The sequence below is a fragment of the Heptranchias perlo genome, chromosome 37 (assembly GCF_035084215.1).
Source record: "Heptranchias perlo isolate sHepPer1 chromosome 37, sHepPer1.hap1, whole genome shotgun sequence".
NCBI lineage: Eukaryota > Metazoa > Chordata > Chondrichthyes > Hexanchiformes > Hexanchidae > Heptranchias > Heptranchias perlo.
Window position 1 is genome coordinate 3,139,557 of NC_090361.1, and position 21,784 is coordinate 3,161,340.

Below are 21,784 nucleotides of genomic sequence, written 5' to 3' on the forward strand. Positions count from 1 at the left end.
ACAGGTACATTTTTTGTGATGGATGGCTTTTCAGATCTTTAGAACCAAAAAAAAACCTTTTGGTTTATATTTCCTCTTGAAGCCTGTGGGCCCCACTCCCTGCTTTGGACTCTTTCCTTGTGTTTTGTCACTGGTGCATTAAAGACTTGTGCATGTATCTGACTGACCTGCTGCCTCTACCTTACCTAACAGGGATGATGAAGATTTTGAAATATCCATGGGTGACTGCTATTAAGAATCCTTCATACAAAAAAACAATATACTGAAGCGATTAACAGCTCTGATGATGTGTCACCTGTTGACCAATTAAAATTTAAAGATATAATAAATTATATTAAATAATGAATATATTTGAATGAGATTATTAAATATATTAGGAAGGAACTGTATGGAACAATGGATTAGCATAGTGCCCTTTCACCTCTAAGACCTGAGTTGAATCTAATCCATAATGATGGTTAAAGTCTCTATCGCAAGAGTCCGGCACTAAATGAATTTGGGATAAATCTCAATCCAGCTCTTAGTGTGTACAGTTTTGGTCTCCTTACCTAAGGATGGATATACTTGCCTTAGAGGCGGTGCAACGAAGGTTCACTAGATTGATTCCTGGGATGAGAGGGTTGTCCCATGAGAAGACATTGAGTAGAATGAGCCTATACTCTGGAGTTTAGAAGAATGAGAGGTGATCTCATTGAAACATATAAGATTCTAAGAGGGCTTGACAGGGTAGATGCTGAGAGGCTGTTTCCCCTGGCTGGTGAGTCTAGAACTAGAGGGCATAGTCTCAGGATAAGGGTGAGATGAGGAGGAATTTCTTCACTCTGAGGGTTGTGAATCTTTAGAATTCTCTACCCCGGAGGGCTGTGGATGCTTAGTCATTGAGTATATTCAAGAATGAAATCGATAGATTTTTGGATTCTAAGGGAATCAAGGGTTATGGGGATTGGGCGGGAAGTGGACTTGAGGTTGAAGATCAGCCATGATCTGATTGAATGGCGGAGCAGGCTCGAGGGGTCATATGGCCTACTGCTCCTATTTTTTATGTTCTTAAGACAAGGCCACAGAACTTATGTCTTTTTTAATTACAACAATACAAATATAGTTCCAGATACAGGAGGCAGAGAAACAGTGTTTTGCAGCACCTGTGGTGGCCTTTTAAAATTATCTCTCCAGTGAGAAAGGCCTTTCCTTGGTTACCAATTCTGTCACAAGAGGGGAGAGGGGCATCCTTGGCAGCAGGTTGCTGTACACTTTTACAGTTTACATCCTAGTGGTCAGGCCATGGGAGTGTTGTTACCACTTTCCATGTGTGCAGAACTCACTGGTCTGCCCATGAGTTGCTGTTGTATAGTCCTGCTGCCTCTTTCCTTCTTCACTCTTTGCCAAAGGGCAAGATTTGGAAAAGCACCATGATGAAATGATATAAGCCAATGTAGGCTTTTTTTTTAGATGTGAAAGATCAAAGCTCCTAGTGCAGGACATGATGAAAATTGAAAAAAGTAAAAGAGAAGACGAGGTAAATGAAAAGCCAGTGGTTAGGTGACATCAAGATTGAAGGATTTATTTTATTATGACGAGTCTGCTCACCCTTTATTTTTCTTTGCCATTTTTTGGTACTTCAAAGCTGGGTCATGCTACCGATAAACTCAAGCTGTGGCATTACTAGAAATGTACATTTACTGCATGCATTTCAAGAACTCCCGAATTATCGGTCCACAGGTGTTGTCAGAGTCTGCTACTGTGTTGTTGCTTTTTGCAACTGGTGCCCGTGCATGCTCTCTGGAGTCTACACATGTAAATCATAACTTTTAAAAGGAGTTGTTGTTTTATTTCTGCGGTGTGCTTGCAAACCTCACTGTACGTGCATCTTACATGTGTAAGTAGACTCCACATTATGGCTTGCTTGTGTCAAAGAACAGTGCATTTGGTTGTGTTACAAATATATATATATATATTTATTTATATATATTTATATATATTTAAACATTTTAAAAAAGAAACCCGTTCTTTTCCATGATTGGATGATGGCCAGACTTGTTTTTTGGGAGTCTTCTTTAAGTGCCATTCTTGTCAAATGCAGCCAGCGGAGACGAACGGGCACTCACCTTTAACTATCCTGTTTGTTCATTGACTTCGCTTTTTTAGAAAAATGTTATCAACTTGAGCTTCCTACGGCTCTTCCGTGCTGCTCGACTGATTAAGCTCCTGAGACAGGGTTACACCATCCGCATCTTGCTGTGGACATTTGTCCAGTCTTTTAAGGTAAGACAATTTGCAATTTTGATTCAAAGTATGTTGGCAAGAAGACTGGGTGGTGCAGTGGATTAGACACTGTTCTTTCCCCTTGGGGAACTGGGATCAAATCCAGTCCAGGCTGAAGGAATGAAAGTCTCTTCTGGATATAGAATCCTATGTTTGGACAATCTCAATCCAGTCTCTATTAGGCATGAGCCCACAGCGCAAAGGTGCGTCAAGTTGGTAAAGTTACTCAGAGAAATCATAAGATGTTGGTGTGGGAAATTGGAAAATGTCACACAAGTGCAATTGGGAGGGTGGTGGTGGAGGGCACTCTTCTGAGGTTGGGGTGGAGTAGAGGGAGCTTTACTCAGTATCTAACTTTGCTACACTTATTTGGGAGTACTTAGTGCTGGCACTACATGGCCAAATTAAAAGTCTTCCATTCCCAGTGCCAGCATCTCAGTATCTAATTTTGCCTGAACACAAAATTCAGAAACAACATTTTTAAAAATTGATGAATGATCACTGTTTCAGGAAGTGAAAATAGCCCAGAAAGGCTAAGCTTCCTTTTGTGTCGTGATGATATCATAGAGAAGTAACACAATAATGATTTTGCAATGCAAGGACACAGTACAGGTCAAATAATGTAATTGGAAAGCAAATTACAAAAGAAATCATTACAATCACATTGTATGTGGCACTATTACCCCCTCACCTCTTTCAGCATTGGCTCAGATCCAACCCAAGCAAATTCAATGAACATCTCCACTCTATGATACTGTAAAGAGCGTTTGGGAAATGGAAAACCTCCCACATCCATGGAGAATTCTTGTATTGTGAACATGGGAAGGAAAAAGACAAAAATGTCAAGACATGGGATTTTTAGGCTACAATTTTCTATCCAGTTTGACAGTGGCTCCTGTTACTAGAAGCGCCTCATGTTATTAGAACGTAATCATCACTGGTGCGGGAAATGGAAATGCCACATCAGATAGGTGCAGGTATGGAGTGCTCTTCTAGAACTTAGGTTGAAGGCACCTTGTTCAGGCAAATTAGAGAAAACTTCAATCTGGAGGGCATTCGGTGCCTGTGCATTCCAGCCAGAAGTCAGTGCTTTCATGACAGAAGGGGGGCACCTTGAGAGAACAGAATCTAATTTCACCTCTTCTCACTTAAGTGTCAGCTGTTCCTACCCTTTCTCTATATCAGTCTCTCCCGTTAACCTTCAAAAATTAATGATACTGTAAGAAATGACTGAAGTTCTTCCAATCTGAACCTCCATTTGAAAGCTGTCATGTCTAGGGCCATTTTAATAGGAACTGTTGAGTAGATTAGGTTTTTTGAGCCTCAGTAGGGAAGCAGTCTGGTTAATAAAATGTTTGTGGAACTTGAAATATGTTATCAGTCTGATACATAATAATCCTTTTCTGAGACATTTAGAGAATTGAATGGAATGGGTGATTGATTTTATTTTTCAGGCTTTGCCTTACGTCTGTCTCCTGATCGCAATGCTGTTCTTCATTTACGCCATTATTGGAATGCAGGTGAGACAGGATTTATTTTCTATTCATAATCTAGGGGGAGAATGTCCAAAACCTTCAAAAACACGTCTTTAAAAAGTTACCATTGATGTACTGGGTTAAATGAATCTAAAATAGGTCCTCTCCTCATCCTCTCCGGCTCAGCTGGAAAACGTGCCACAGAGTATGAAATTCGGCAGGAAGATCCTAGATTCACTGCCAGTCTTTGCTGATTGAGCTGATCTCCTGATCTCCTGTGAGGTCGTGTAATTGGCCTCAGCACCCCTAGGCTACTAAGGGGAATTTACAAGCATCCACGACTCCTGTTAGAAAGTGGATATGTGTGAGGACAGGATTGGGCTCGGCTGTGATGCTGCCCATGGTCAAGTAGCCTGCCGATACTCACTGTCTCAGTTGAAACACAGAGAGGCCATTTGATGAGGTACCAGCAGGTGGCTGCTGCATGTGGATCCATACCCCAGCAAGAGTTAGCGTCTTTAGAAGACACAGAAAAGAAAGGATATTGAAAAAAGTAAAACATAATTTTATAATTTTTGAAGAACATAAAAATACTAACCCAAACAGAGACCATGCTCAGTACATGACGGAATTTGTTGGTGCTGCATTTTCATGGCGTTTGGTGGCTTTGAATAAGTTCCTAGGCCAGTCCAAAGTCAGGGCGCTCACTGCAATCAATAGAGCCGCGCCAGATCGCTCCCCGCCAGTGAGGCCACTGCAGTGGCCTAAAGACAAGGAGCTCCAACAAGGCAGGTCAGAAATTTGACATTTTAAAAAATATCAAAGTATATTTACGAGTAGAAGAAATTATACAATGCCTTATCACATACAAAAAATTACTTTGAAGTCCATTGATTGCCATTTTGCACACAAGATCACACAAACAGCAGTGAGATGAATGATCAGATATTTTTTGTTGGTGTTAGTTGGGGGAGAAGTGTTGGCAAGGACACTGGGAAAACTCTTTGCTCTTCTTTAAATAGTGGAATGGCAGGCAGATGTGGCCTCGATTTAATGTCTTATCTGAAGGACGGCACCTTTGGTTGCCTCAGTGACGCACTCGACTGTCAGCTGATATCGTGTGCTCAGGTCCTGGAGTCAGGGCTTGAACCCATGCCCTCTGACTCAGTGGCAAGAATGGTACCAATTAAGCCAAGTTGATTCTTTGCCCCTAAACATTCCTTCCTCTTTAATACATGTCCATTTGTAGACATACCACAAACTGAATGCTCTTTTTGAATGTGAGGCTTTATATTTAGGTCATGTGATAAAACATTTGTGAATGCATATAATGTCATCATGTTATTTTGATGTAGCAGAATTTGATTGGTTCTTGCCAATCAGGGAGTTATACGGATCACATGGTGCTGATTCCCTGTTGTACTTGGTTTATAGTAACTTTGCAGCTGGTCATGTAGGAATGTTGGGCTCTTGCCAATGAGAACGACGTCTGAACTGAATCACACTGACATTGACACTCAGGTTTTCCCATGGGAATAAACCTCCCTGTCTGCAGTGGGGTTGTCTAGGGGAAGGGAAGAAAGTGTTTTCAAAAGGGACTGTCTTCCAACTCTGCTCGGTACACCTCCTAGTAAATCAACCAAGCAGTGGTGTTGTCAGCATTAACAACAACAACCACTTGCACTTATATAGCGCCTTTAACGTAATAAAACATCCCAAGGCACTTCACCAAAGTATTATCAAACAAAATTTTGACACCAAGCCACATAGGGAGACATTAGGACAGGGGCTTGGTCAAAGAGGTAGGTCTTAAGGAGCGTCTTAAAGGAGGACAGAGAGGTAGAGAGGTTTAGGGATGGAATTCCAGAGCTTAGGGCCCTAGCAGCTGAAGGCACGGCCGCCAATGATGGAGTGATGAAAATCAAGGATGCGCAAGAGGCAAGAATTGGAATCCACCAAAATGGTTGCCAGCTAGACTGTTCCACTCTTCCAACTAGGGGAGAGGGAACTAACCAGTAGAGAAAAATAATGAAGTATTGCAAAATGAAAAGAAAATCATATGGTATAAACAGGAAACCTCAAAATATTGATTTGAAAAATCATAATATTTATAGCAACTGGGTAGTATAATGGTTAAGCAACTGGTCTTTCATGTCTGGGATCTCGGTTCAAATCCAGACCAGACTGGTGGAATGACAGTCCCCTTTCTCTGCAAGATTTGTACATGAAATGGGGAAGTCTCGATTCAGCTTCTAGTGGGTGGGGCCCACAGTTACAGACCTGCTCCTAATTTGGCAATCTAACTCAAAGGCCATGGGATGGTTGGGATAGGAAATAGAAAATGTCACACTGCTGTAGTGGGGAACACACTTCTGAGTTTGGGGATGAGGTGCATTGTTGGGGAGGTGTAGAAAGAACTTTTCTTTGCATGTAACCCATGTTGTACCTGACCTGGAAGTGCTTGATGCTGGTACCAAGTGCCTGAAGTGGAAAATTGGTCCATTCTCAAACACTAACATTCCTGAACTTGATTGATGAGTTCAAAATGTCCCTTAAGAAAATGCACCAAAGAATTCTGATTAATGACATCCATTTCTTTTGTTCTATTTCTGTTGAGTTTTACATCCTGTTTACATAGAGAGTGCTGCTGATCATGAAGAATGGGGCTGGTGAGAGTTAGCTCAAGTGAGTTGGGCATCATCAGTGAGAAGAATTGAATTAAATTCACCAGAGCAAAATTGTTTACCCTGGGGGGAGGGAGAGGAGGGGGAAGAGCTTTGCCATCATCTGTAGCAGTTAATTCAGTTCCCCATCATTATTGGGTTCACTAACCCTTACAAGCCAATATCTTTAGAAATAAAAATAATCAATTCATTGAGAACGAGGCAGGATGATGAATGAATTATAATACTTTCCAAGTAATACTTTTTGCATTTTTAAAATGGTTCTTGCTCAGATATTACATCTGCTTATATCTTAGACTAAACTGTTTACAAATGGCATTTAATAAATAAAAATGGGACATAATAAATTGCATCAGTACCCGCGTGCTGGTGAGCAGCTATTTTCGGTGTTCTCCAGTGGTTGAAAAGGACAGTGAACAGTTCCACTTGGTTTTCGTAGAAAGCAATTGTCATGATCTATCTGTGGAGATGCCGGTGATGGACTGGGGTTGACAATTGTAAACAATTTTACAACACCAAGTTATAGTCCAGCAATTTTATTTTAAATTCACAAGCTTTCGGAGGCTTCCTCCTTCGTCACCTGACGAAGGAGGAAGCCTCCGAAAGCTTGTGAATTTAAAATAAAATTGCTGGACTATAACTTGGTGTTGTAAAATTGTTTACCATGATCTAGCTGGCAGCGTGCTACTGCCATCTAGTGGCTAGATGCAGGAAATTTAGCTGAACACATCAGTCTTGCATCAGCTCATTCATAGCCTGAGTCTTTCCATCTGGGATAGGCAGCATTGCTCACTTACTGGGCTGGACCTGATTGCTAGCTCTGAGGGCACTCATGGTTACCACATCTGCAAACCACTGGAAGCTGTGGTAAAACTGACCACCTGACAGGCCTCCCAGTCTCTTCTCCCCCTTTCAGCAATGATGGACTGTCACCAAGGCCTCAAACAGGGGTGAACAGCATTAATAGTGACATTCCCCCCTTAATTTCACTACTTGTTTTCATACCGTTGTCTGGGTGAGAAGACTAGTTAGAAGCTGGGGCAGTCAGTCACATCCCTAGAGATTTTATGTCACCTCTTTCCTCCCTGCGACCCCGAATCCCTCTGGTATGTTGACAGATCTCGGAATATCAACTAACCCTGAAATTTCCCGACATCTGGTGAGCACACAAAACCAGAAAACCAGATGACTAAAACTGGCCCTTAATCTATTGATTGATTTCTGTGAGTTATCCAAAAATAAACTGGCATTTTCTTGTTTTGAATTGTTGGATTATTGAAAAACTTTAGCAACATTTTGACAATTGCTGATACATCATTCCTGGTCCCATGAGTCCCACAGACTCTTCCTCCTCCCTGCATCCTCCCTGTGTTGAAATCAAGATTCATCGTACGATCTCCAAAAAAAAAATCAAGATTCATTGCAGTATCCCCAGCTCCTAACTCATTCAGTCCCAGGACTTGAAATCTGTGGGGTTTCCCCCTCCCTCAGTCTTCCTTTCCATCCACAATCTACAGTTTTTTTAAAACACAAGTTTGCTACCTGCTACCTGATTTATCCCTGCTTCTCTCCTACTCTTTTCAAACATAGCAACCCTTCACTTAAGTTTCTCAATTTTTAAAAAAAATTCCCAGTACCCAGTATTTGAAATTCCAGCGGGTTCTGTTGAGATTCTGCAAATATTTAGTTCAGTGCCCTTCCAACCTATAAGACCATAAGAGATAGGAGCAGGAGTAGGCCATTCGGCCCCTCGAGCCTGCTCCGCCATTCAATGAGATCATGGCTGATCTGAATTTTACCTCAACTCCACTTTCCCGCCTTTTCCCCATATCCTTTGACTCCCTTGCTGATCAAAAATTTGTCTAACTCAGCCTTGAATGTATTCAATGAATCGGCCTCCACAGCTTTTTGGGGTAAAGAATTCCAAAGATTCACGACCCTCTGGGAGAAGAAATTCCTCCTCATTTCCGTCTTAAACGGGCGACCCCTTATTCTGAGACTATGCCCCCTATCAACCTAGTGAACCTTCTCTGAACTGCCTCCAATGTAAGTATATCCTTCCTTAAATAAGGCACCAGACTGTACGCAGTACTCCAGGTGTGGTCTCACCAGCACCCTGTACAGTTGTAGCATGACTTCCCTGCTTTTATAATCCATCCCCCTAGAAATATTCCGTTCGCCTTCCGGATTACCTGCTGCACCTGTATGTTGACTTTTTAAGTTTCATGTACGAGGACACCCAGATCCCTGGGTGTCCTCGTACATGAAACTGCAGCATTTGTAATATTTCTCCATTCAAATAATATTTTGCTTTTTTACTTTTCCTCCCAAAGTGGATGACTTCACATTTTCCCACATTATATTCCATCTGCCAAATTTTTGCCCATTCGCTTAACCTGTCAATATCGCTTTGCAGACATTTGGGGTCGATTTTAGCACCCGCGATCGGGTGCGTTCCTGGCGGGGGGGGCTCCGAAAATCGGGGATTCCCGGGGCGGGTCGGGAGCCCGGCTCCAACCCGCCCACCTCCGGGTTTCCCACAGACGCGCTGACATGCGCGCGCAGCCCCTGCATGTGGGACTCCCGCCGGCAGTTAAAGCCGGCGGGGTGCCACTTAAGCTATTTATTTTGGTATTTCAGGTCGTTTACAGACCTGATTAATGAGATATTTTAGGAGGATTGGGATTTTACATACAACTGGGACTGTTTCCCGTACTGGGGGAAACACTCCCAGTTCAAATGGATGTGTTGCAGCCATCAGCCTGTGGCAGCTGCAAAGGTCCATTTGACAGGTGGGGGGGGAGACCCTCACTCATTGCAGGAGGCCACTGTCACTTTGGACAAAGTTTGGCCTCCATCACCCTCCTCCTAACAACAAAATTCACCAACTTGCACACTTACCCCGGTGTCCAGACACATGTACCTACCTTGCAGACCCCCTCAGATATACATCTTCCGGATGGGGGCCCTGAAGCTGCAGTCATGACCTCCTCGGAGGGTGTACAGCATCACCAGCCTCGCCGACCACGCCGGCCACCTCTGACACATGGAGCTCCACAACACAGTGCTGTGACACATCCACCTGCACAGCAGGAGGGCAACCACAGAGAGAGATGCGTCGCAGAGGGCACTACCCTCGCCACAGGGTCCACAGACCGAGGCTCAGCTCCCTGAACCCATCTGAGCAGCAGTGCACACGGAGGCTCAGAGTCACTCGACATGTACTCGTGGACATCTGCAGCCTCCTTCATGCCGAGCTGCTCCCGGCTGGCCCGAGCACCATCTTCTTACCTGTCGCTGTCAAAGTCACCACTGCCCTCAACAACTTCTCCTCCGCATCCTTCCAGGGTGCCACCGGGGACATCGCCGACGGCTCTCAGTCGTCTGCATAAAAGAGCCCTGCAAATACACCTACACCCACTCTGCAGTGACACAATGGGTGGCATCAGTTGTGGGTCTTCATTGTGATCCTCAGGAAAGGGCATTATTGCACAGCCCAGACAAGATTCGCAAAGACGTGGCAGTAGTGGTGCCGATATAATATGTAATGTGAGTTGTTCAGAAATTAAATATAAGTAAAAACCATGACAAACCCTCAAACACCCTTGTGCATCCCCTTCATGCTCACGACATGTTTGCCTTACGCTGCCTACTGCACATATGTGATGCATGCCCTGAGGCTGCAGCGCAGGTAGTGGCAGGTTGAGTGAGGCTGACTGTGAAAGAGATGTATGAGATAGAGCCATGAGATTGTATGAGGATTGGGTTGAGTGGTAGTGGCGGGATGAGTACTGGCGAGGTGAGTAAGTGCAGGTAAGATGAGGATGAGGTTTGAGTGGGTGTGAGGGGTGATGTGACAGAGTAGTGTTAGCAGTGCAGAAGGAGATGTGGGGTGGGGGCGGTGATGTGGCAGACGGAGTGTAGGGGAATGAGTAAGTGTATTCACCCTGGCTGACCTAGGTCATTGCAGCGCCTCCTGCACTGTATGCAGGTGGGAGATATGTTGGTGGTGCAGGTGACCTCCTCTGCCACCTCGAGCCAGGCCTTCTTGGTGGCAGAGGCAGGCCACTTCCTCCCGCCCGCCGGGGGAAGATCTCTGTCCTCCCCCTCCTCCTCACCCCATCCAATGATACCTGGAGTGAGGCATCATTAAACCTGGGAGCAGCCTTCCCCCTGGGCTGCTCCATGCTGTAATTTTTCCTATTTCTTGCAGCATCAGTCAGTAGAGGACTGCCCCTTTAAATAGGCTCCTCCAGCTGACAGACCTTACTGTGCATGCGCAGTCCACCCGCCGCGCAGCTCAGCAGCGGGGAACCCGGAACAAGAGGTAAGTGGATCCAATCAGCCCGCGATTGCGTTCGGGGCAGACTGATTTCTCGACCCCCCCCCCCCCCCCGCCGCCCTGGTAACATCGGGCCCTTTGTGTCCTCATTGCAACTTGCTTTTCCACCTATCTTTGTATCATCAGCAAATTTGGCCACAAGACTCTCTGTTCCTTTGTCCAAGTCATTGATATATATTGTAAATAGTTGAGGCCCCAGCACTGAGCCCTGTGGCACCCCACTAGTTACAAACTGCCATTTTGAAAATGACCCTTATATCCCGACTCTTTGTTTTCTGTTAGTTAGCCAGTCCTCTATCCATGCCAGTATATTACCCCCAACGCCATGAGCTCTTATCTTGTGCAGTAATCTTTTATGTGGCATCTTATCGAATGCCATTTGGAAGTCCAAATATACTGCATCCATTGGTTCCCCTTTATCCACCCTGCCCATTACTTCCTCAAAGAACTCCAATAAATTTGTCAGACACGATTTCCCCTTCATAAAACCATGTTGACTCTCCTTGATTGTATTACGAGTCTCCAAATGTCCTGCTACTACTTCCTTAATAATGGATAACCTCGCTTGGCTTTAGCAGATGGAGAAAGGGGTCACAGTCTGTTTTAACACAGACGTATAAGTTATGACATCCTGGAGCTGTTCTCTGATGCTAAGTATTCATTATAAAATTATTTTTCTTTTTTTCCCACGAGCGGAGTACCTTTGTGAGCACATTAATTAAGGTCTCACAGCCATAGGATAAGCACTGTTGTCTGATTCTGCAGGTATTTGGAAATATTGCGGTTGATGATGAAGATAGTGAAATTAATCACCACAACAACTTCAGAACATTCTTACAGGCCCTGATGCTCCTCTTCCGGTGGGTAACATCAACTTTATTCACCTTTTACTCTCCTCTCATTTTCTCCTGATTCTTGTTGGGATACAAGTTCCATAAACACCAGCCACCTCTCCAGTACCTCACCTCATCCAGCCTAGGCTGTGATTGTCGGCAGGCTATTAAAGCATAGAAGGCACCGCAGCCAACTCCAATTCTGTCCTCACCCGACATGCACACACATGCTCTTTTCAGCAGTGGTCACTGTGTAGTGATCAAGAGCAGGAATGTTGGCAAATTCTTTTTCTTCTTTCCCTAGCCCAGAGGCGATTAGGCCATTCTCCCCCACCCGTCAGTGAAGCCCTGGCAGCACTGCCCATACCAGAGATTGAAACTGGGATTTCCTGGTCTGTACAGCTCAGTAGGACAGTATACACTGTACTTACCCACTGAGCCATCATGGAGAAGGACTCAGAGTGGGTAATTTCTCCCATTAATACGTCCATTGTTCAGTCCCTGTACACAATCAGAGAGAGGAAACTCTGACCCAACAAGCCTGAAAGGGGCCTCAAACTGATCACCCAAAAGGTTTTTGTTGTAGTGTTGGGAAACTCCTGTACTGGGGCTATTATCAAGTTAAAATATTTCAGACGAGTTATTAAGGGCAGAGTGTGTGAATTCCCGATTGCAGTCAGGAAAAACAGATTGAAACCGATTATTCCTGTAACAAGACTGTGTGTGTATTTCAGGAGTGCAACAGGGGAGGCGTGGCACAGTATCATGCTGTCGTGCTTGGGAGGCAAACCGTGTGATCCTCGATCCGGCATCCCAGGAAACGAGTGTGGCAATGAGTTTGCCTACTTCTACTTTGTCTCCTTTATTTTCCTCTGTTCCTTCCTGGTAAGTATCGAGTGTATCCCTTTCCTTATCACCCCCCATTATTTTAGTAACTACAAACAGAAAATGCTGGATATACACAGCAAGTCTGTCAGTATCTGTTTTGGGTGTATATCCTTCACATCAGGAGCATTAACCTAACTTCTTGTTAAAGATACTTATGGCCTGTTAAGTAGATCCAGCTTTTTTTTTGTTTTTTTCTGTTTTTTTCTCTATTATTAATGCATTGTTGTCTCATCAAGCTAACTAAAGTGTTTTTTTATAATTCATGCTCCATCGATTCCCATTTTCCATGGCTTCCACGGTTCTCAGAGTGAAATATGACTTCAGAGGTCATACTTCATTTAGGTTACTGCTGATGCAGTTTGGACACTGGATGTTGCGGTGAGCTAGCATGCTGTCCTTTTGTTTCTGGGACCTGGGTTCTAACCTAGCCCATACTTGTGAGATGAAAGACTTCTTTTTCTCTGCAGGATGGAAGGATTCTACCTGAAATCAGTTTTGAAAATTCCAGGAAAGAAACACAAGATGGAGATGTCCATGTTTGTTCTTGTTCTATATCTCGCTGATCATAACACGTATTACTTGTGTTTTTCAATGTACAACTCACCGTCTGCGCCATTTTCTTCCCTTTCCTCCCCTGTAGGCTATTCATGCTAAGGTATGGTTCCATCAATCCCTTGCCCTAGTGGTCAGTTGAGTAGTGAAGATGGGAGGATGGATGAATATTCTGCAGTTGCTTGATCTCTCTGGGGATCAGAGAATATTTATACAGAACTTTCTCTTCCCTCAGGATATTTAATGGGTGATGTAGCATCCATGACAGAGTAGATTGCACATGACCTGTGCAAGAAGCAAGACTGAGTGGTTTTTTCTCATTCCCTGCTGCCTTACTTTATGATTATACCACCTTGCTGTGATGCGAGATTGGGGCTTCTCCATATGGGGAATCACACAGACCATCATGCATCCTACTCTGTGTAACAGCACAGAAGGCTTCTATATACTGCCCCACCCTTTACAGTTCACTGTTATACAGAGTAATAATTTGTAGTTAATTAAAGTTGATGAGACTCCTCGAGTTTATGCTTCTTCCCTTTTTATATGTTAGATGCTGAACCTCTTTGTAGCCGTTATCATGGACAACTTTGAGTACTTGACACGGGATTCATCCATCCTTGGACCCCATCACCTAGATGAGTACATCAGGGTCTGGGCTGAGTACGATCCAGCCGCCCGGTAAGCACCTGTTCTTAGAAACCTTCCTTCCTAAAGCTCTGTACCACTGCGTGGAATCTAAGGGGATGGGAAACAAGAACTGACAGCCACATCTTGAGTCCCGGCCAGAAGCAGTGTACGTACACATCTCACTGCTCACATAATGATTGGGGTTAAAATGTTCATTTTCAGCTCATTTTTGCTCTGGAGATTAGTGACAGGTCGGTATGAGTCAGCAATGTATATCCAGATTCAGAACTGAATGGAACAGAACTGGATGAATGGCTCCTGTCATACCATCCCCATCTGGAGAGCATTCTTTTTAAACTTTTTAGAAACATCTCCCTTTAACAGGATGCAACATCTCTGGCACCTGTCTAGAAACCTTCTCAATCTCAATGAGTATTTCTGGCTTGCAAGCTTAAATTCCAGGTGGCATAAGTAATGCTCTTCCTGTTAAAATGAAAAAAAACTTTCTAACATTATGAATCCCCATCCCCAAGCAGATGTCTACATACACTGTACAACAGAGCACAATAAATACACTCCCTGCTGACAGTCTAGCCGTTTGCAGTTGACTTGTGGTCTCTCTGAGATCCTGTAAAAATGCTGCCGGATTTACTGAGCTGCAGAGAGCCTACCTGATTGGCTTCACAAAATTTAGAAGTGTTTTATTAAACTTTTAAATTGTCTACTCTATGAGCCCTATTTTTCAGGCAGTTATCTGGGTGCCTCTCTACCATAATGAGTGGACCTCAGTAATGTTGCTTGAATTTTTCTCCTGTTCCTAGTCAATGGGGAAAATTCCGCTTAATCAGTCTTTAATGTAGATAACATGTATCATAGTAGATACAGCACAGGAGGAGACCATTCAGCCCATCGGGCCTGTGCCAACTGTTTGAAAAAGCTATTCAATTCTGCCAAATGTATTTTACCAAATTTTCATTGTGTATGATATCTGAGTATTAACAGGAATGTTGCTTTCAAAGGTGCGATTTCTCTCGCCTCCAGTGTGCTGTGTATTCCTCCAACATGCATACTCCTCACGTGGTATAACAATTCCATGCAGTCATAGCATCTTAACAGGAAATAAGAATGCACTTAAAGGCCAAAAGTCATAGGATATGGACAAGGCTATGAGTGAAAACTGGTGTTTATGTTCACCAACTTTCGGAAATCTTATGAGCCCCTGTTATGATGTGAGTGGGCAGGGTCTTTCATTCTGGGGCATATTCAAAGATATGGGCTGCAAGCTACTTTTCTATGGTTTTAGAAAAGTACTAAAGACCTCTCACCTTTCAGCGTTCACCTGTATTAGGATGAATGAAAGAACCAGAATCCCAGACCAAACTGAACCAACGAGCCTGCTTGCCATCATTGGATGAGTGTCTGGGACATATTGCTGGGTGAAGTCCGGAGTGACTGAGCTCCATTTTGGTTTGGAGGTGGAGAAGAGAGAGGACAACATGGAAAGACCAGTGCTGCCCCTATAGGAGCACCTATCTTGACAGTCAGTTATGGCTGCTGTGGAGGAGGTGACCCCAGTACTCAGTGTTCCTCCTGACTGAAAGGAGGGAGCATAACAACAGAAGACAGTCTCCACCCATCTGGAAAAGGAGAAAATATAGGGCAAAAAACTGTAGAGCTGGTTATTTCACATATATCCCAAGGACTCATATATGTGCTCCTCTAAACATTGAATATCCCTACCTCCTGGAGAAATGACCCAGTTTCCTGACAGTGGCCCTACAGTAATGGCTATTAATGGACATATTGTGGGTCCATTTAGGTAACTGTCCTTGATTGTCCCATTGTCCAGAGTATATAAAGTGAAACTTTGTCCGCTGTAGGCACCTGTAGCTCATCCTGGAGTGGCCTGGATTCTAGTCAGCTGCTCGCAGTAACTGCTGTTAGAAAAGGTCATTTAATTCATTTCCCTTCTGGTGGAGATGACTCTTTAGGTTACAACTGAACATTGAAATAATACTAGAATCAAATGAAGGAGTTGGTCTTTAAATAAACTCAAATACAATGAATGACTGCTGGGTGTACTCGTGGAGAAAAGACACTGATCACTGACTGGGTTGAATCATGGAAACCAGCATTACAAAAAATAGGTCCTTTTTTTTGACAGTGTCACAAATATAATTCCCTCCCACCTTCCCCACCAGTCACAAAACTGAATAAAAAATGGTTTTCAAAAGCCTCACCTTTTTGTGCTTCACAGTGTAATTGAAGCTCCTTGCTAATATCCCAGCCTTGTTCCTCAGTATCTGATGTTGTGTGTGAATCCTGTTAGTGTTCTTTGTGATTTGTGGAGCGATTATTGTTCAGTAAAGTGATTTTTTTTTAAATGACAGTTTTATAGAACAATGTTTCGTACAAGTTTTGTACTGGGAACACGTGGCTGTTCTCAAATTCATCCTGCAAAATTTAAAGTTGCATTGTACTGTCAAGGCCTGACCTAGCTCTAAGATGTTATACAATCAATTCATTTTTTATTTGTTTTAAAAACATCACAAACACACAAGAACAACAACTTGCATTTATATAACGCCTTTAATGTAGTAAAATGTCCCCAAGGAACTTCACAGGAGCGTTATCAAACAAAATTTGACGCCGAGCCACATAAGGAGACATTAGGACAGGTTGGTCAAAGAGGTAGGTTTTAGAAAGCATCTTAAAGGAGGAGAGAGAGGTAGAGAGGCGGAAAGGTTTAGGGAGGGAATTCCAGAGCTTAGGGCTTAGGCAGCTGAAGGCACAGCTGCCAATGGGGTGTTGAAAATCAGGGATGTGCAAGTGGTCAGAATTGGAGGAGCACAGAGATCTCAAAGTGGGGTAGAGCTGGAGGAGGTTACAGAGAAAGGGCCATGAAGGGCCCAGGCCCAAGCCCAATCACTGTTCAGTGCTGAATCTCCACCAGAATAGCAGTAGGGGCTGCGACTGGAAAATGTACATGACAACGTGTTGGGGGTGAGGCCAGGATATCTGGCTAAGCTGTGATACACTCCTCTTCCCACTGTTTAATAGCCTGCAGACACTCTCTGTCTAGGCTCACACATTAGGAATGGCCACTTAAGCAACCTAATAGGGACAGTCATTAATTCTGGAATTGTACCCCAGCAAGAGTGAGTGCCTTCAGGAGAGGAGAAGATAAAATGGGGAAAATAATCATCATGATAATAAAGAGGCTGGAGGAAATTCTATGATCAGGTATCAATAAAGGAGATTAAAATTGTAGTTAAATTTACCGGAGGAAAGAAAGAGTTTAAACACCTGAATCAACACCTAATTTTTCTCACAATTTATTAAAAGCTAAAAACACTATTTTCATTAAATGAAGATCAAGAAACCTGCTTTCTTTAGATCAAGATAAGTAAAATATTTACATAAATCTGCTGGCCCTGCGCGATAGAAATTACATTGTTACTGTGCCAGCTTTCTGCTTTGAGACGTACCCAACTGAAGATTCATGATTATAAAAGGTACTGATAGAGCTGATCCAGGCACATTGTTCACTCGATTGAAGAGTTCAAATACCAGTGGATAAATAGGAAGTTAGGAGTAAAAAGGAAAGCTAGGTGGAACTTGTTCACCTAAAGGGTAATAAATTACAGGGGAAAGTCATTGAAGCAAACAGTATAAACAGGTTCAAGAGATAAACAGAAAATGCCAGAAATACACAGCAGGTTCCATCAGCATTTGAAAAGAAAAAAGGCAGGTTAACATTTCGGCTGTGAACCCTTTGTCAGAACTAAGCTTTTTTTTAAATTCAGATGCTCATGAGCCTGCTATGTATTCCAGGATTTTCTGTTTTTATTCCGATTTGTGTTCTTTTTAATCCCTTGAGAGACAACTAGATGTGTTTCTGGAGAGAAAAGGGATTTAGGGATATGGGGAGGTGGTAAATAGTTGGGGTGATCTGGCAAAAGGGGGTGGGCTAATTGGACCAATTGGCCTTTCTTGCCCTTAAAAATGTTTTTACGTATCTTTACCAATCTTGTAGCTCACAGAGGGCCTCTAGCAGCAGAAACTTGGCACTGATACCTTGCAGAAAAGTCAGGCTCTTATAAAATCAGTCTTACAAATTTCGGTACATCATTCCACTGTGCCAGTGACGTTGTTAGCGCCCCACCTGCTCTTTCCTGGACTTTTAAAATATGTTTTCTCATCTAGTGTTAATCTAATTCCCTCCTAAATGCTATGACTCAGCTCCAGTAGCTATTTGTACTAATGCATTCCATTTTCAAACCCTACTAAATTCTAGTAACCTCACCATTCCTGCTTCTAGTATTAATCCTAAATTTATGCCCCCTTTTTACTGATTCACTGACCAATGGAAATAATTTTTCACTATTTGCCTTCCCAAATCTTTCTGTAATTTTGAATACTTTTATTTGCTCTCTCTTAACCTTCTCTGCTCCAATGAATAAAGACCTAGTTTTTCAAGTCTCTCATGATAAATATCCCTGGTATCATCCTAGTGAATCTACATTGCACCTGTTCCATGGCTACAATATCCTTTCCATGTTCAATACTTTCTTTTAAAGATCTGTATATCTGCACCCCTAGATCTATATATTAGAACCTCTAGAACTGTGTATCTGTACTCTGATCTCTTTGACTCTCCACTCCATTAAGAATTTTAATATTTAGGGTTTATTTCTATTCTCTGTATTTTTTCCAAAATATACTCTTCACATTCAACTGCCCTCTCTCCTAACCTGTCTATGTCATCCTAAAGTCTCCCACATTCATTCTCGTACCTACTAATTTGGCATCATTAGTAATTCTTGATATTCCCTTTATACCCATGTCCAGATTATTTATGTACTGTATATGAAGAACAAGAGTAGTCTCAAAACCAATTTGTCAGGCACACCACCAGATACATTTTGCCAAACCAAGAAACATCTCTTTACTCTCTGTTTTCTATCCTCCGGCCATCCTTCTATCCATGCCCCCATTTTACCTTTAATAGCATGGGATTTAATATTTGCAACAAGTCTGTACTGTGGCACTTTATCCAGTGCTTTGTGAAAGTCAAATCTGCCACATCTACTGCATACTTTGACAGAGAGGTCTTGGATGCTCATGAATTTTCCACTTCTGAAATATTTTCTTAGATAAAACACTCATTAAAATCAAAAAGAAGAGTACATGAACAAGAGGAAAAGGAAAACCCTGGTAGCTGCAGTAGGGATAGTTAAAATGTAATTTGGTAGACATAAGTTGGATCCAGTCTTTGTTGCCAACCCTCATGTTCAAATTTCATTGCCTGACAAAACAATGGACTAGAACTGGAACAGAAGTGTCCATGGAATTCCCCTGGCTTTGTGGACCAGGAAAGTCTGGGTTGGATCCCTGGTTTGTGCTGAGTTAACTGACCTCAACTGGGGTGCCCCTAAAATAGCTTTAATGCTCCTGGGCTGAAAATAAAAAAATATCAGCCAGGTTCCCAATCCAGATCACTGTCCAGTGACTCTTGCCAAAAAGTGCATGTGTGTAGATGCTAAGTGAGGCCAGGGTTGGTTGTACTTGGCTGTGATGCCCTCTGTAGTCAGCTAGCCTGCCAGCACACATTGTCTGGAGTTACACATGAAGTACTGAGAAAGGTACTGGAGGGCTGTTAGTGCCAGTGGAACGAAAGCCCAGCAAATGTCTACTTCAGAAGAGGAAGGGACAAAACTGAGAAGCAAAAGCATTACATCCAGTTGTGAAGAGAAGGAGGGTAATATTAAATTTAACAGCAGCTAACTAACATCAGGACAGTAATGGGGGAGAACTGAACCGTACTTGAGCCTGAACTCTGATTTTATTCAGGTTTGGGGCTGACGCAGTGAACCAAACCAAATCGAATCTTTACCGCCTAACTTTGGTAATGTGAAGAAATTGCAACTCTGTGCACAATGCATGTTTTCCCCTCCCCTCACATTCTCCCAGATTGCACTTGTGCATGGGCAAAGTTCCATGTGTGCATAGTTACAATTTCAATTGCTTTTGAAATATTAGTTTAACTTGAACCAGGAATTTGACCGGCTACATCAGAGTTCCTATGATCCAGGTGGGTTCACTAATCCCCAACGATTTACCCAAGCCCTACTTAGATTCTATGAAAGGATCATTTGCAAGGATTATAGCTGGCAGGGGGGAGGGGGTGGGGGGACTGCCTATGTAGAAATAAAGTAATTAAATGAAATAAAATGAACATTTAATAGGAACAAAAGAAGATTGGAACGAGAAAGGCACTTTAGCCCATCAAGGACATTCCCACAGCCTATTCACAGCAACAGACCCCATTGCCCCCTCCCCCAAGCTCCTTCATCAGTCCATGCACAGCAACCTCAAGAGAACATTAAGCAGGATGCTAATGTATTTGGACATGTCAAGGACATGGATCCACTAAATGAGGATGGTGGAGCCTGCCCATGGACTGATGTAAAGATTTCATAATTTTAAGACTTTAGGAAGGAAGATTTTCTCACTGAACTTTGCATAATAAATTTTTTAATATATTTATAAAGAACATATAGACACAGTTTCAGCACATGTAGCTCAGCACAGGCCATACATACCCCTCTCTCTCTTACAAGTGGACAGGGGTGGCATTTGCCTTGCAGGTGCCCTATGCAAAGATTCAGTTTGGGGCTCCTACATTTTACCAGACAGTCTTATCACTGAATCCACTCAGGGTCCCATCCATTTGCGTGGATTACTCGGTCCTAATGCCACCCCTGCAGGTGGAGTTACCCTGATTAATTAGGGTATCAACGTGATAAAGTTATTGCTGACTGCATTGAGCAAAATAAATCAATCATTTGTCAGGGAAGAAACATGATCAGTAACAGTTTTAGTGAGTTGGGCAAATTAAACTTTGGCCTTTACCATACTCTGCAACTTTAACCATCTGATTGGCTGGTTTGATTGTTTTTTCCCAAAAATTATATTTTTTTACAGTTCTTTGAAGGCAATATCCACCAATTGCTGAATTTTTAACAGAATTCTAATTGTGTAGTGAACGCCCCTAGTTGCTGCCTGCACTGAGGCCTGTATAGTTGCTAAACAAGATGAAGCCTTGACTGTTGTTAAGGTGGTGATGTCATAATGGCTGCCTCTTTGAATCTTCATTGATCTGATGATCAGGTACCATTCTAAGTGTACAATACAAAACTTCAGAATTATATCTTGACTATTAATTACCTCTTCTCAAATGCAAACCTGATTTTTTGTTTTTACATTGCATTGTTCAGCAACGTTCTGTCAGTTGTCCACATAGGTGGAAGGCTGGGCCATTATTTGCATCAGTTACAGGTGTGTCTATAGGGCTATACTAAGGCATACAGGTCTCACCTTAAAAAAGAACATTTTGAGTCATGATTATGCGTAGTGAGAGTGACTAAGACCATAATTTGCAACGTGACACATGGGTTAACATTTTGAGGAGTTAAATATATCTCTGATGAGTGATTTGTTTTTCCTTTCTAATCACTGATCTGTTGAAAATGATGGGGTATGGTGAGAGTGAAGATAGGAAAGAGTTGGATCCAGGGCTCCTGTTAAAAGTCCTTTAAAGTTAATGAGAAAGTATATTGCATTGTGTTGCCGCATGCCAATTTGATTCACTCCACGTGATATCAAGAAACAGCTGAGTGCACTGGATACAGCAAAGGCTATGGGCCCCGACAACATCCCAGCTGTAGTACTGAAGACTTGTGCTCCAGAACTAGCTGCGCCTCTAGCCAAGCTGTTTCAGTACAGCTACAACACTGGCATCTACCCGACAATGTGGAAAATTGCCCAGGTATGTCCTGTCCACAAAATGCAGGACAAATCCAATCCGGCCAATTACCGCCCCATCAGTCTACTCTCAATCATCAGCAAAGTGATAGAAGGTGTCGTCGACAGTGCTATCAAGCGGCACTTACTCACCAATAACCTGCTCACCGATGTTCAGTTTGGGTTCCGCCAGGACCATTCAGCTCCAGACCTCATTACAGCCTTGGTCCAAACATGGTCAAAAGAGCTGAATTCCAGAGGTGAGATGAGAGTGACTGCCCTTGACATCAAGGCAGCATTTGACCGAGTGTG

At 43.0% G+C, this 21,784-nt stretch overlaps 1 protein-coding gene across 1 annotated transcript in view; it reads left to right on the forward strand.

Moving 5' to 3' along the window:
• Positions 1 to 21,784, forward strand: part of LOC137304234 (voltage-dependent P/Q-type calcium channel subunit alpha-1A-like) — a 503,508-nt gene that overhangs the window by 404,374 nt on the left and 77,350 nt on the right. Inside the window, 5 exon segments of the mRNA XM_067972791.1 lie at positions 2,146 to 2,262; positions 3,717 to 3,782; positions 11,529 to 11,623; positions 12,331 to 12,481; positions 13,590 to 13,717. Of these exon segments, the coding sequence (XP_067828892.1) occupies positions 2,146 to 2,262; positions 3,717 to 3,782; positions 11,529 to 11,623; positions 12,331 to 12,481; positions 13,590 to 13,717 (557 nt within the window).